The sequence below is a fragment of the Sinohyriopsis cumingii genome, chromosome 5 (assembly GCF_028554795.1).
Source record: "Sinohyriopsis cumingii isolate HCF-2022 chromosome 5, ASM2855479v2, whole genome shotgun sequence".
In the NCBI taxonomy this organism is placed as follows: domain Eukaryota; kingdom Metazoa; phylum Mollusca; class Bivalvia; order Unionida; family Unionidae; genus Sinohyriopsis; species Sinohyriopsis cumingii.
Genome location: NC_142965.1, coordinates 63,592,277 through 63,609,226, shown reverse-complemented (window position 1 = coordinate 63,609,226; position 16,950 = coordinate 63,592,277). Strand labels below are relative to the sequence as shown.

The 16,950-nt window shown below is 32.8% G+C and overlaps 1 protein-coding gene across 1 annotated transcript in view; it reads right to left on the bottom strand.

Annotated features, from left to right (window-relative positions):
- Nucleotides 1-535: 535 nt before the first annotated feature.
- The window catches only part of LOC149799318 (neuroligin-4, Y-linked-like), a 43,081-nt gene continuing 26,666 nt past the window's right edge, over nucleotides 536-16,950 (bottom strand). Inside the window, exons 2-3 of the mRNA XM_089958180.1 lie at nucleotides 1,253-1,402; nucleotides 536-750 (exon numbers count right to left, since the gene is read on the bottom strand). Coding sequence (XP_089814306.1) covers nucleotides 536-750; nucleotides 1,253-1,402 — 365 coding nt within the window. The remainder of the gene's footprint in view (nucleotides 751-1,252; nucleotides 1,403-16,950) is intronic.

Below are 16,950 nucleotides of genomic sequence, written 5' to 3'. Positions count from 1 at the left end.
AAACGCTTATGTGTCTGTGATGTATGACTCGACATGGCCTTTATACCGAGAATTTTCTTTTATGCATCAAAATGAAAAAATATTTTTCATACCCACACACGGTGTATGATCACTGTTCGTAACAAGAAATATGTTTAATATGATATTTATGATTCACAACTATTGTATATCAAAACGTAAATAAAAGAAATGTGAATCGTTTTGAGAATGTTACTTTTTCAAGACTTAATCACAATGATTCAAACAAAACGTCGTCTACTCAAAATATGTTTGAATTTTAACTTAATATATTCGTATTTATCGTTCTAGTTAGTTATCTCGTTCTGCTATGACGCTTTTTCTTGTTTGCTCAGATCCTTGTTTTCTTTGCATTGTTTGAGATAAGTGGTTTCACTGTCTCCTGCTGGATTATCTGTCTACCAGCACGTTCAGATGATATTCACTAATTATAGCGCTGTAGATATTTTGACAATTTCTAAATGCGTTTCATGGCAACACTTGCATAATCTGCTACATGGCAGACATATTGACACAACTAAGAGCTTGCTTGCACATACTCACCATCTCTAGCCATGTTTGAAAACAGAAATACATTGATCAGTGCTGCTCCATGTCCGTGGCCGAACAGTGTGACACTGTCCTTGTCTCCCCCGAAAGCGACGATATTTTCTTTTATCCAAGACAGAATAGCCAATAGGTCAAAAAGAGCATAGTTTCCATGAGCAAAAGCATCCCCTGTACTTAGGAATCCTAGAAAATTAACAAATGAAGACTGAAAAGAGCGTTAAGGAACGTCATGATTTTCAAAGAACTTATTAGTTAATGTGTTATGCGGTTTGATGGCACATCTCAAATAATGGAGTTATATACAGGTTTTCAATTATAGAAGGCTTTGATCAAGCCCGAATCGTTTTGTATATGTCTTTAATTCGCCTGTTATGATATATACAAGTTAACCTTCATTTATTTGATAATGTTAAGGAATACAATATTATGTTACAAATAAGTGTAAACAAAACAGCTATAAAAGAAAACGATCTCGCGACGTAATAAACTAATAATATATCATCCTATTGGTTTCATCTCCATCTCCATCTCACAGATCCATTCTGGCAAAGGGGTTAAAGCTTTAAGATTATGTATTGCATTTAAAATATTGATCGAACTGGCTTTATTATGTTTACACTCTCGATGTAGGCATACATGGTTGGAAAAAATAGACGTTGAAACATAAGTTAGGGAACCAACTTACCGAGAACACCAAGCCTGTAATTCACTGTGACTACAATAACTTTGCCATAGCTGGCAAGGACACTCCCGTCATATGCATTTCCTGTTCCTATTTCATAGGACTCTCCATGTATAAATATCATAACTGGCATGAGGCTAGTGTCGTTCCAATCTAAAATGAAGAAAATAGAGCTCGCAAGTTATATTAATATGAATCAGTGGAGTAAAGGATATATAAATAATTAATTGATCAACCTTCTACATATATATTTACCCATTTATAACCTTTGGACAGATATTCATTACAGACCGTATTAGAATGTCATGCAAAATGCCTGAAACAAATACAGAAAAAATACATTAATATTATAAAGTAGTACCTGTAATAATGTTCTGTCCTAAATAAAATGCTGTAAAATAAAACAGACGAGGTTGTTATAGATATTAAATGAATCCTGCAACAAAACAATGAAATTGAAAAATGCGTAATTATATAAGATAGCTTACACCTTATTATTCATATCGTTGTTTCACTTTAATCAATGTATACAAATACATTTGTATTATTCTTTTTCTTTTTTATCTTTATTTGGCCGATGTTTGATTCTTTCTTAATTTAAATATAGCTATGAAAGATTGTATTCACTTTTCTCAGTCACAAAACTGGTGATTAATTATATAAAAAAATATATCAGGAAGGCATCGCATTGTTTTTGTACAGATCATAGACTTGTTGCAGTAGAGGATACATATTGATAGTCCAGACAACTATGGTGTAGGTAATGAACTGGATTTCTTGTCCACATTGTTAAGCATTTATTTTCGTTGTAGTAATCTTCAATCATATAAAGCGGGTTGCCGATATGTTTCGTTGTGGAAGTGAAATAATGCATAGGATATTAGATCGTCTAAAAGGCAAGATACCTCACTTCCTCAATTGTATTTCCCAAGGAATGAAGGCAGACCATAATACTGCTGTACTAATTTATATTGAAACGGCTGTTTCATTTAATTTCATGTTTTAATGGCACAGAGTTATTGTTTAAATACTTTCTCTCTGCAGCCTTAGATAATCACATAATGCCACACGGGTTTGGGAAATATTTACTGTATTTAAAACAAATATTTTGTCTTTTCCAAAGATTATAACCCATATTAATGACTCACAATTACGAAACGATCGTGGGCACCGATACATGAAAAACATATACTATACGACAATGTGCTCTTGTTGTCTTTGTCTTCTTTAATATGTTCATGACTTAATGAAATCATGTTGTGTTAGTCTACATCATATATAAGTGTTGCTTGGCTAGTTAATCCAGTCAAATAGTCTATTTACAGAATCTTAAATATAAACTTCATATAACTTTCTTGAAGAGAAATTTACATTGGAATAGTTTGTACGAAATTTTGTCATAATAATGTGTGTATTAATAGACTTTCTAAACTTGTATTTCATTGAAGAAAAGAAGCCATCGTAGAATCTCATATTGTGATTTTGTAGCTTTTATTTATTGTTTCAAATCTTAGTGTGTTCAATGCATCTGAAAATGATTACCGAATCTTTTTAACAACCGTATTGATTGACTATAACTGTGCCACGTGATTCATGAACACGTTATGTATTAGTACATTATACAAAAATAATATACTTATGTATTTGTACTCAATTCACTTATTTTAGATACTTTTTGTATGCAAATTTTAAGTATCGATGTGGTGTGTTTAGAACTTGAGTTTCTTTATTATATTTATAACTGTGTTCAAATATAAGAATTGTACGTCATATTGTACAGCATGCATGAACGTATATTCTTGAAATCGAATACAAAGTACATGAGCGGCCGTATCAAGGATATGGCTTCCGGTGTATGGTACGTAATTGATTTTCTACCATTATGTCTTCGTGAATCATATATAATACTGAGTTAAGTTCTTAAGACATTTTGCAAAACATTATTTCCAGAACATTTCGACTGCATATCCACAGTGACGGACCAGATGAAAGATTTGATATTTCAATTGTCAAACATTGAACGCCAATGCGTTATCCAAGCTGACATTATAATTGTAGGGTTGAATTTGAGGTCATGTTTCCCGCCATATGTTCTGATAAACATTCACTGCAATGTGCAGTCAGGCTCTTGGTTTATATGTCCCGTTAAAACAAATATATAAATTCATCCGTATTGCTCCTCCTACTGATTTTTATGGTTTATCATAGTTACATAAAACAAATATCAGCTTCTATGCCGAAAAATGTGGGACATTAAGTGAAATTTCTGCATTTACTTCATATCACAAAATGTCCTTCCGCACAATGGTTTTGTCTGCCTGATGGGGGAATATTGCATAACGTCAATATAGCATTTTATCGTCACATAACATCAAACAGGAAACGTGTATAGATTTTACCAGTAGGTAATTGCAACGCTATGTTTTCACAGTCGATGTTTCATGTTATTTCTGATGATGAAATCTTGGCTTGCTATCCGCTATTGAATTATGCAAGCTAAGTTTAAAACATGCTGATACACTCATATGACGTGAACATCATGAACGGTTACTGTAAAATACAAATCAATTTTGGGATGATGTGTTAGAATTTGAATACTGAATTTGTACTCCCCCTGGCTATGCTAGATCTGTGTACACGTGTTCAATTACGTAGACACACTTGCTGTTTCAATGCACATAATTTGCTTTATTTCTATCACTTAGAACAATTGCTAATATAAAGTATTTAATTTGTTCACCTTTGCAAACACCTTAATCGTACCAGAGAAAAGACATACGTCAGTTTACTTCTTCACTGATTTATATTTAGAATTATGCGTGTCGGTCAAAGTAGATTAGATTGCAAAGGTACTCGTACCTGCAGCTTTTATACAAGTGTAAACGTATATTTAGAACCTAAGTGTAAGCGATTGGACCCGACAGGTATTAGGGATATTTGCAACTGCTTATAATTTCTATGCTGTTTTTCTACGCATACATTAGCAGATGGAAAATTACTATATCGGATTATTTTGTATGATCTGACTGACTTGTTGCATATGGAAAGGCAATGAAAGACAATAATGCATAAAACTCTCGAATAAAACATTTGTCCTCATCTTGAAAATATATCAGACTGTCTGGAAAATTGTAAATAAAAATGCATTGCCTTACCATTGACGACAGTGTCGAAAGAAATATATGCTAGGTATTGCTGTTGGATGCTCAAGACTATTACATACTGGAATATCAAACGGTGCCTATGAAAGTAATCTACCATAAACTTATAAATCATATAAGTATTCTAAAAGAATCATATAACTTGTAGGTTGAATATAACGTATATCGGCTTATGATCGCCTAATGCCAGATAATAGGCTTACATTTGTCTTTTTTTTTAATAAACTGAATGCGTGAATGCAATGCATTTAATTTAAAACATTGACAAATTTCAAGAATCATCATTTGGTAACAGTTCAGTGAGATCATTTGGTTCGATAGCATTCTAAAGACAACCATAGTATAACATATACAATGCAGCACATCATTTAGTGTAGCTGCCGTATTATTCAGCTTGTTATAAGAAGTTTAAAAGTGAATATAGAAAACAAACCTCATCACATGTATGGACTTCAGTGGCACAAGTAAATATCTGCAACTATTGGGTTTCCTTAAGGCTTAATTGAAAGTAATTTATTCTTGGTTTCACCCATTTGTGAGTCAAAATTGAAATGTTTCCAACGGAAGACTATATTCATTGTTATGGCTTTGAAAGAAGTAAGCGATTTGTTCATATGAGACCATTGTGAACGCCATTTCATGTACGAAATTTTACATTTTGAAACAGACGCATGCGTGTGTGTGTTAATTATATAAATGCAGATTTTATGATATTTATCCTATACTCATGTGATGGTATGAAAGCTAATATTTATGAAGATTTTTTTACAGAACACATTTTGGCCTTCTGCCATAATGTTAATGGTTTACATAAAGAAATTTTGTACCGTTTGCTTGTTTATACACGTCTATTGTAATGTAGATTTAACTCTAGTCATAATGCATAGCGTAAGGAGACATAACTGTTATGATATTTTACAATTATAATTGTCAAATAGGACTAAAACAAGTCATAAAACGTATTAAATAATTAAGGACTTCCATCGTTTGTAAACTCTTTTATTAAAAGTTTGTTATGTTTTTTGATTTATTGATAACGTACACTGAGGAATGCTTGACATTACGGAATATATAATTCCGTAAATGCATTTGTATACGTGAATTATAAACAAGTAATATGAAAGCGCCCATGTATCTATGCAAGTACTTACTTAAACTAAATTAAATTGGACAACGTTCTAGCTTTGGCATTGACACTGAAACTACCTCCGACATTCAACAGTGGCCGCTGTTTTATATAGATTGTTTACCAATTGGTTCGACGTAGATGTCTTACTCTTAGCGAAATCATTCCGAAGTTTAATGTTTCATGCGCCGCCAAATCAACAGAAAACTCATTTTTACTAAACATTTGCAACCAGTTCCATAAATGAATTATATCTCATTTTGATGTGGCCCATTTTGCCGTTCGTGTTTCAGTTTGTAACCAGACATTTGGAAATCGTAAACAGAGCAGATACAGATGTACTAAACAACGTTTAATATCGTATTAAGCACATAAATGGTCACAATCTTTATTTTTGGGAATAATGTGCTAAGGTTAAAGACACTGTGGCTTAATGTTTGCAATTATAAATGAGTTAGGAAGAACTACATGAATGTGGATATTTACATGTGACACCAGTTATACCTCGTGGCCAAGGGAAACAATTTTTTTTTTGTAGAATAGTTATCACACTGTAAATTATATTTGAAATCTAAATAATATCAAGTGCATGTAAGATAACCGCTTTTGGTAATTATTTATATTAATTCAGCTGTCCAAAGCATCACTATTTACTGCTTGTACGATTTGTATGGGTTGAATGATAGAGGATGATATAGGCTTCATCTCTAAATGCACTCCTGTGTCGAAGACATTGATTAAGCTTTTCATACCCCTTAACCCCTGAATCATCAACTACACTAGTAATGTCCTGCGACGGTTTTTAACTTGAACAGTGGAGGCATACGCTTAGATTTCCTTCCATGAATTGATTCACTTTGCTACGAGGACGCATTTATGACTTGATTTCTAGAAATAGATCTCCAAAGAATTGATGAATTTTTTAATAACATTCTACTACATGTAAAGCGATTTAAAGCATCTGAGGTCCAGTTGATTAAGTGATACCTATCTAGATCAAATTTACGCAAGTAAAAACAATTCAATGTACATACGACGATCGTAATAGAATCAATAAACACGAAAATAAACACTGCTACACTTTTCTCCTAGTAGTATTTGTCGTCTCCACCTTTTATCTCGATTGTCTCGAACCCAGTCTTTAACTTAAATACATCATCATGTTTTAATGGTTATTGTACGTAATTGGGGATGATGATCAATTGCAATGTTGGATAAAGTAACTACAATGTTCATAATATCCCACCAGGAAGACTTATTGCTTAAGTGCTGGCTTTTATGTATTGACAATTGCATTAGGGTACATTAAACCATATGAAATAAGGACTGTGTCTTTAATATTGCTATTCAAAAAGCGGTCAACCAATCAGTCTTCACCACATGCTTGCGCTGCACGAAAAAAAGGTAAAAAAACTGTCGTCTAAAAACTCACGAAAGAGGCAATAAAGCATTACTCGCTAGAATCTAAAGTGCCATTTTTGAGTTATGATGGAATTGTGAGAATTAGAAGTGTACTTTACGATTTACACTGAGGAGTGCTGAACCTTCTATCAAATTCTTTGTCTATCAGAGAGTTCGTTTAGAAGTATGCTGAAACAGAAAGATCGATCACCTGGAGCATGATGGGATATTTTTGTCCAAAATAATATAGATGGTGGGAGAGGCTGTTCCTGTTCAACAGTGCAAACGTTATAAAACACATTTGTTTCCTTTTAGGATAGTATGATCATTATTTTGCACCCTAAGAATGAATTTGACGTTCAAGAGAACGGCATGCCTTTTTGCACGAGAGCCAGATGTAAATAGAGCAAAGAGGCAACAAATCAAAATGTATAAGAATATCAACAATACATATAGGCAAACTACTTCTTACCAAACACTGTCCTTCTAACGCGGAAATATATACACAAGTAGTATGAACTATGCTTTCATTACAATGATGGAATATATAATATTAGTCTGAAGCAATGATCAGCCTCTACAAAATCAATGTTGATAAGGAATAGAGATAATTCCTCTGGAACAAATTTCTATGGAAAATATATGTCTCTGAATAAAATTGATTTCCTAGTGTAAGGATTTGAATCAATATAACTATCATATTAAATGTCAAGCGACTGAAATGGCTATATAATAATTATTTTTTTCAAATAATTACTGTTAAGGTGGCAAGCTTGATGAATAGTACAATGACTCCCGAGGCATTTTAACTACATCCGGTTTAGTAGTATTGTGAATTCAAATGTTTCGGCATGAATAAGAGTGTTTTTCTTTATATTAAATTATAAATCAATGCTCACGCGTAACACGAAAATTCATTCAGCGTAAAGACAAAGTTAAGACTACCAAACTTTGAACCCAAACTAAGTGAAAGAGTTAATATAGACCTGGATTTATATCACAATGGTTTCGCTTACGGTAATATTTGTCTGTAAAACAGTTTAAAGTTATAGCTGGGTATTTATTATATACATCCTAAAAGCCATACATATATTTGATTGCACATGCACCTGTAAAGTACATGCTTACACGAAAATATGTGTATATTTGTGTTGGGGTGGAGTAATTATAATAATAATAATAATAATAATAATAATAATGAGGACTTTGTATAGCGCCTAAGATTTAGAAGCTCTACGCGCTTTACAACATTAGACAACACCTATAAGATAAAAAACATAATAATATTGTTACAAAAACAAACAACATGAAATTAAAAAAAACATTAAAAAATAAAAAACATGCTGATAATTTTTCAGGTAGGAAACATTATTGGGTCTTTAAGTTTGCTCTTGCAGTCGGAATAAGGAAGTTTTTAGAGCCCTCTTGCATGTGATCACTGTGTATTTGTGTCTAAGTTCACTGGGCAATTCATTCCACGTTGCTGGGCCCTGGTATGCAAAAGAACGCTGTTCATATGACTTTGTTTTCATAGTGGAAATAATGAGTATACGATTGTCAGAAAAGGAGCGTAAATATTTTGCTGGTGTGTACACATGGGTGAGGTTAAATAGGTATGTTGGACTAGAGTCCAACAGTGAAATGTAGCACAGAGAACAAATTTTGTTTTGTTTTGTTTTGTTTATATGCTTTGGAAACCACACAAATTAACATTAACTTACATACAGCTAATTCACTCCCATAGACCGTAACATTTATATTTGGCAAAAGTACAAAATGTGTTGGTAGAACAGCGAATTACGCTTATATCTCGATAATACTACATCTGAGAGCAAACTTTAAAGAAATGAAAATTATACGCTGCGCGCTTAGTTTTTAACAATAAGTAAATTGCATGTGTCCACTATAAACACCCAGCCCTGTGTAGCATTTGCCCACATAGAACCATAAATGTGAAATATCATAATTTACATTCAGTAGTACCTGTGCGGCTAAATCGATATTATACAAATGGCTTCAGGTCAAATCTGATTATGGAGTAAAATTCGCCCATTCGCAGTACATCCTTCAACCAATCAGTGACCTTGATTATTTTAAATACGTTATTTAATATACCAACACACACCAACTTATTCCGTAGTTCATAAAAAATTTAGTTTCCTGTAATCTGAAAGAGAGCAGTTTATGAAGATATTAGTGTAGGCGATGAAAAGGTTAATTGAAAAAAAAAATATGGCTTTAATGTTTGCAACAGTTGGTGACACTGATGTTTCGAATACATCAATTACTTCAATGCAGTCAGAAGGTGGGAGAATATAAAGCTGTCTACCGTCCCAGCAATTAGATTGTTTTAAGTAGTAATTACAGCTATTTTCGCTAGGTGTAAATTGACCTTTGCCACTAATGGGAAATATTGTTACTTAGGATAAATTTGTTGCTAAAGATAGAAAACCATCATACATATTAAATGAACATCTTTTTACTGGAGCTCAGGGCATTATTGCATAACACGTCAGGCATGCTATTTTGTGCGATTGATTTAATTACGATTCTATTATCTGCACTATATGGTGATCATGGCAACCGATGAAACTTGCGTATGTCATCCTTTTCATGTTGTCCTTTTTATTGGGAATAGTCTTTGCTCTCGGATGTATTGTGACTGATATAACATTGGACTTGTTTAAGCGGTAAAATGCTGGAAATATTAATCAAACTATGCATAATACATATTCCACTTGATGACTAACGTAATCAATGGCAAGCTTGGTAGGAATCGTTGCACGAATTCGGTATAAAATCTAGTGCTTTCTAAACCTTACTGGGTTTGCTAAATTTGCATATGACATTGGTTTTTATAATAAATCCTTGATATTTCTCGAATTTGTTCTCTCTCTCTCTGTAATCAGTCATGACTTTGGCTTCATTCCCAGTTGTTGAGCAAACGCGTATTACATGTGCGGCACCAAATTGCAAGGTGTTTAGTGTGGTGGGGGTGCCTGATCGTTAAATTTGAACTTAACGTTCCATAGCAAACAAACATAATAAATTCATTCAAAGAAATGCCTCATTTGAAAAAGTGTTTAATGGATATAATATACTTAAATGAAATAAAACAATGGCAGACTTAAAGGTCAATAATACTGATTAAAGAAACAAAATGGAAGTAATTATATGATATTTGTATTTTGTTTTCATGATAGCTGCTATAATCGACTATATTTTACCTAATACCTGTCAATGAACTCTTACTTCAAATTGAATCTTTTAGAGAAACAGAAGTAACGTTTACAAACAAATTTATTCAATATCACATTATGTCAAATGATTATTGCTTCTACAAAGGATTGTTAATCAAGGCAGACAAATAATTCCAATATTTTTCTTCCAATCATATGTGTTTTTCACGCACTCTGGCACAGCTTTTGAAGGTCCTGTAATAGAAAGACATTTATAATACTAAGGAACGCTTTATTGTCGCATGCCACGTGCTACAATTACTGCAAGCGCCACTACATTCGTCTCCCAGTCATGATACTGCATGCCCCTTCCACGATGCTCCTTTGAGGCAATAAGTTTCGTTTGCAAACACCGTAACTTCTCTATGGATAAACAAGCACTTTCTTTTGGTCTACATTTGACTGATATATAGTGAATCTGATAAGTTATCTTTTTGTTTGATGTTTACTCACGCACTTTTTTGTTGCAGTCGGTCACATGAGATCTAAGGGCGTAGCGGATTGTAGACCGTGGTTTTCCATGATACGGGCAAATATGGATTCCAAAATATTGCTTTTTTTAAATGTTTCTTTTACAAACTTATGAATTATGTCAAAGGAGTTTAAATATACTGTGTGACAAGTAGTTGTATATTGCGGAACACAAGATAAAGTAATAAATACAGATACCAGGAATCTTGTGTTTAATTTTATTATAACAATTAAACTACACCGTATTTATGACTTGTCCTTTTATTTATGTTCTTATTACTGTTGTGTCTTCGATTTTCGTATTTGCTTCTTTGTATTTGTTATAAGGGTAGATTGTTGATTATTTGATGTTAAAAGATCCATAATTCCTTGACAACTGCATCACATATCAAGAATTATTATTGTCGAATTTTGTTGACTTGCTCAAATTTGTAAATAATCCAAAACGTTAAAACACACGGCAGCAGGACAAAAATATATGGTTTTATGGAGATATATTTTCTTACTTGATACAAGAGCAGAAAGGTTGTACATGAGTATGCAATCTGTCAAATTTAAAGGATTTTTAAAAGCTATTTATTATGTTGAATGTCGTTCCAATCTTAAATTCTCCTAATTTGATTACATGTGCCATAAAACGTCATTGCCAGAAAATATTGACATGATAGAGAAACCGTGCATTAGAAAAGCGCCGATCTTAAATGAATCATTATTTGAAAAATAAGAAAGAAAGGAGACTTTATATAAAGTGTCAGTCTGCAGAACATACATTTTAATTACTAAAGATTTACGTTAAGATGCTGCTCATGATCATCAAATCAGTATCCGAAGCAAACATTTGTGGTTTCATAGGTAGGCGGGAGAAATAGAGATTACATTCCTATGCAACGTAAAGCATACATATATACTTTTAACAAAGAAAAGAACCCATTTTACTGTTATAAATTGTATTATATTAACGTTTTGGCATATCAGCTCAATTTAGGAGCTCATGATATCATTTGGAAAGATCAGTGGATGAGATCATAAGTTTCTTGCAGAGATCAGATAAAACATTTCTTATATTTTCTAGTTTTACTTTAGGATACGAATAAACCATATTACAAATAGGAATCATGTGCAACATGACATCACGCCTCATCATTTGAAAATGTTATATATGTAATACTAGAGTGAATGACCCTCAAGTGTCGCCATAAGTGTACTAAATAGGAAACAACACATTATATATATATATATATATATATATATATATATATATATATATATATATATATATATATATATATATATGTTACATAAATATCTATCTAGCAATGTTACAATATATATATATGTGTGTGTATGTATGTATGTATGTATGTATGTATGTAAGTATCTGACATTCCTTTGTGACATATTTTCAGCAAAATAGTTTAACTATACCTAGAATCGCATTCACAAGTAATGTTTATCAGATCATATAACTAGATAGAATATTACTGTATCGATTCGAACAAGTGATAGATTGCGTTTATATCACCTTTCCGGTTCATCGGTATGAATTACTGAAACAAGAATTTTGTGTGATTAGATATGAGCAAAGGTCGCATCTCGAGAACAGGCACATTTACTACTAAAGATCTGTTTTCTCCAAAGCAACCACGCAATTATATTATTACTCTGGTAACAGAGGTCCAAAGCATGTACCCGGCGATATTAATAATACACAAGTGAAATCATCAGTAGTTCCAACGCAGATACACCACGAAAATAACACTCATCAAGTGAGATCATGGAGCGGTCCAACGCATGATCAGCATGAAAGTAATACTCAGTAAATGTGATCATCAGGCTGTCCAACGCATGTACGCCAGGACAGAAGTACTCAGCAAGTGAGATCATGAAGAGGACCAACTCATGTATACCACGAAATTAATACTCAGTACGCGAGTTCATCTAAAGCTCAAATGCATGTACGCCACGACATTAATACTCAGCAAGTGAGTTCATCAAGAGATCAAACACATGCACACCACGACATTAATACTCAACACATGAGATCATCATGACTCCAACGCATGTAAACCGTGATATCACTACTCCGCATGTGAGATCAAGAGTTCCAACGGATGTAAACCATGATATTGTTCCTCCACAACTGAGATCGTCAGGAGATCCAACGCAGTTAAACCATATCATTACTACTCAGCATGTTCGTTGTCAAGGAGAAATGGCGAAATAAAACGATAATCGCATTTACAATAATCATTAGCCTTGCCCTATATAAGATCTGATTTTTAAAGTTGTTTCTCACATTTGTTAGAATGCATCAGAATTGTATCATCTCTCTCTCTCTCTCTCTCTCTCTCTCTGTGTACGTTCTGTTACAAACTTGTCTACAAGTCATGGGCAACTAATGCATATCAAGCACCAGGCATCAACGATTTGTTTTACAAAATTGTAAAACAAGTAATACAGTCTTTATAAATATTATGAGAGCCTTATACGTTTTTCATAAGATGGGCCATTTAAGTATGAAATAACACGAGTCATAATTGCAAAATAAAACTTGGTCTGATGATCCTTTAAAGTCAAGAAAATCTTGGAAGCTGAGATGTTGAGTCCGAAGTTGGAGAAAAGGGATTATATTCATAACATAACACATCTAACGTAGGAGAATAATAAATATGCATAATTATATAACTTCTTCTCTCTATATATGTTGGCTGAATACGGACAGGATTATCGTATATATAATTCAGAGAGAGGAAACCCAAATCTGGAACTAATCGAGTTCTTCTTCAGGATAGAAACACATAAACAACATGCACTCAAACAATTCTTAATAATAAAATAACGAAGCAGGGAAACAACCTTGACAGAACGTCAAAGGGGAATGTACCTAATCTTCCAACAATAATGAATACACAAATGTAAAAGGCCTTAAAATTAAATTATAATAACTGTTCCAAATGACCTTGGAAGAAACTGAACTACCAATGTGCGCTCATTTGTTTTGTTATAGATTTGGTACTGGTTTTACGCACTACTGACTGCACCCACATAATTATTTCACCCATATCAAGCTATAGTTAAGCAATTTCCAAATCTACCTTATATATGATATCTTTCCAACAATTGGGACGTTGCACTTTCATCTGCGACGCCAAAAAGTGATTACCTCCAAGGGTGTCAAACCATACATCAAAATTAATATTAGCAAGACCTTGTGATGTAATTATTATCACACACTCCACCTACATATATAAAGCACACCTCTGATAACTGTACTCATGCACTCATAGTTGTGACGTCTCCTGCAAACAAAGCCTAGCAGGATGAAATGTATAGGTTTCAAATGAAAAACATGTCAAGGGTGGGGATTACCACATTTAAGAACAAGTTACTGGCTGTCATCGTCGTTGAACAGGAAAATGACAACTCAAAGTTTGTAAATTGTTCTTGATGACTCTTCATTGACGAGATAATATTGTTTACATATTTCTTCGTTATTGCTATGTCAAATATGTTAGGGTACTTTATTATCTACTTTTAATACAAATCTACACTAAATGTGCTGCCTCTTTGGCATATAAATACCTTCATGGTCTAATTCATCATCTTCATTTCAATGCTTTGTTATCTATAAACTGAATGCAAAAGTTGCAATATTATAGCCTGCCTTTAAGCTTAGATATTGCAAAACAAGTTTTAGGCAACATCACCTCATCTGACCTACTTCCCCCAAAATTATGAAAGCTAAAACTCACATCCAAGACTGTACGTATTAACGCACCACCCGATTTGCTTTGTGATTTATGTCAAATGTATTTTTAAATTAACATCCTTAAAGTTAGGAACAATTAGGGCACCACAATAATTATAATTTTTAATGCGACCCAGTGAGGAAAATTACACCTTTCTTTCAAAATAAAAATTGATACCAAAGAAACTGCTAAATCTATTCCGTCAAAGAATCAGCACCTGATTAAATATTTTTTATATTTGCTGATACATATAGCCTTATTATAACTCGGACTGAATTACGCAGAACATATTCTGCATTAATACATTCAGGGGCTTTTATTATGAAATATGTCTCTAGCATGACACGATTATGAAGACACGATGAAATATATACAATTGTATGTTGTCTTACTGGGATTTTGTCAAATGTAGCAACTCATGTGATAAAATATGCCGTCCAATCTGAAGAGTGATGTCAACACATTGAAAGTGATAACTAGCGTTGTTCACATAACGATTCCGCGTTCAGAAATTATATGTATGCGCAGTAATCACGCCGGCAGCGTAATACTTTTAATATTATAGTTTAGTAATACTAGGCGATTCGTTTACAGTCGATTGCAATGAGATAAAATACTTGTAAATAATGTTATATTCATATATCAGTTAAAGTCACAACATTGAATGAAATCAACGCAGACATGTGTGGATTTCATGGGACGATATCATCATCTGATTTACAAGCTCAAATGAAAACAGTCAATTCTAAATTTGAATGTGCAACCACAACCTGGCGAGCACATCAATTCTTCATTCTTTAATAAGAAAATAAATTCAGTGTCCACGTATCTGATTCTATTTTAATGTCTATTTAGTTGTTTGGTTTAATTTACATTAATTTATACATGAAAAGTATCATCACTAAAATTAATCTAAGGATGACAATATTATAAATCACACGATCAAATGCAAAAAGCAAAATTAACAAATCCCAAGATATTCTTATTGATAATGATTTCATTCAACCACATACGTGTTTTTGAAATGCAGTCAATATAACATTATATCTGGATTGCAATATATGTGACATATGTGCATTAAATGCTAGTTTATCTGAATGACTGATTCAAGTGTGATAACATAAGGTGCCTCAACTAAAACGTTATTTGTTAGATACAGCGATAGCGCAGCAAACCCGTTATCGATCTATGATTTGACGTAACAGCGAGCCTCGAATTATTCATTGCAGGTGCTTTGCTTTACAAGGGTTTATAATGGACGAATAGGCCTTTCTAAGAAACGTCAAATAGTGTGGACAAGATCTGTCCCTGTGGCATAATACGGGCGCTCTTGTCGACCAGTACGATCACGTGATTATTAAACCTTTCATCAGAATAGATCTCAGTTTTAAAGGAAGTGGTCATATTCGTACCACGTGACATTTGTGCTTAAAGTGTTATATTTTTCCAGAGATGATTGTAAATTTAGTTTACTGTTTATTTCGATTAATTGGCTCTTAGGGTAATATATAAGATTAAAAGGTTACAAATATCTAAAACAGAACACAATAATAAATAGTGGAGGATGTCTGCACCAGTCCACCATAACGTTATTATGCAAATGTCTGATGCAGTGTGAAGTGCAAAACGTCACATGCAGTCCAGAAGCGTTTGAAACTTTTTCGTCTAAGCTTTCTTTAGCAGTCATGATATATGTCGTGATGCATTGGAAGAAAGGTATTCTTTTCGAGGCAACATGTTTAAAGATACATTATTAACAACATTGTTAAAACAAAATAAGACATTAACCCACTTTCTATGCGAAAATATACTGACCAACGTCATTCCAGAGTTATTATTATTATTATTATTATTATTGTTGTTGCTGTTGTTGTTGTTATTATTATTATTATTATTGTTATTATTATTATTATTATTATTATTAATAGTATTATTGTATGTCGAATAAAGTTCACAAAAGCTAGTTTACAATTGGAATTGTTTGACTTATTATCTCATGTTGAACTATTCCAGATCAGATCAGTTGACCTTTTACATCCCATAACATTGATAAAATTTATAAAAAATGGAATTATAGTGTTATGCATAAGAATATTTCAACATAATTTCATATAACATCTCGTACTGATTCGGTCAAACAATTTGGCTCATAGCAACCAATCCAATTTGCATAGGCACTTAAGAAGTATTATTAATAAATGTAAACGGATCAATATTTTTTTATGACTAAACCATAAAGTAGAGATTTATGCTACATGCGATTATAACATTTTGATGATACTGAAGAAGAAAGGTAAATGTGTTATATTAGGCAGTTATATTCGATTTATTACCCTTGTGCCGATTTTGCAACGACAGAAAATTAACGTGTAAAGAAAATTATCTCATGGATCAAATATAATCATTTAGTCACAAAACTCCTAAATATATATCTATTATAAATTCCAATTTTATTCTCCAAATTTAATAATCTTTCCCTCTAATACCTAAGAAATAGGGGTTAAATAATGCGCCTCTTTTGCAATCGTAGAAAGGGTATGAATTTATTTTTTAC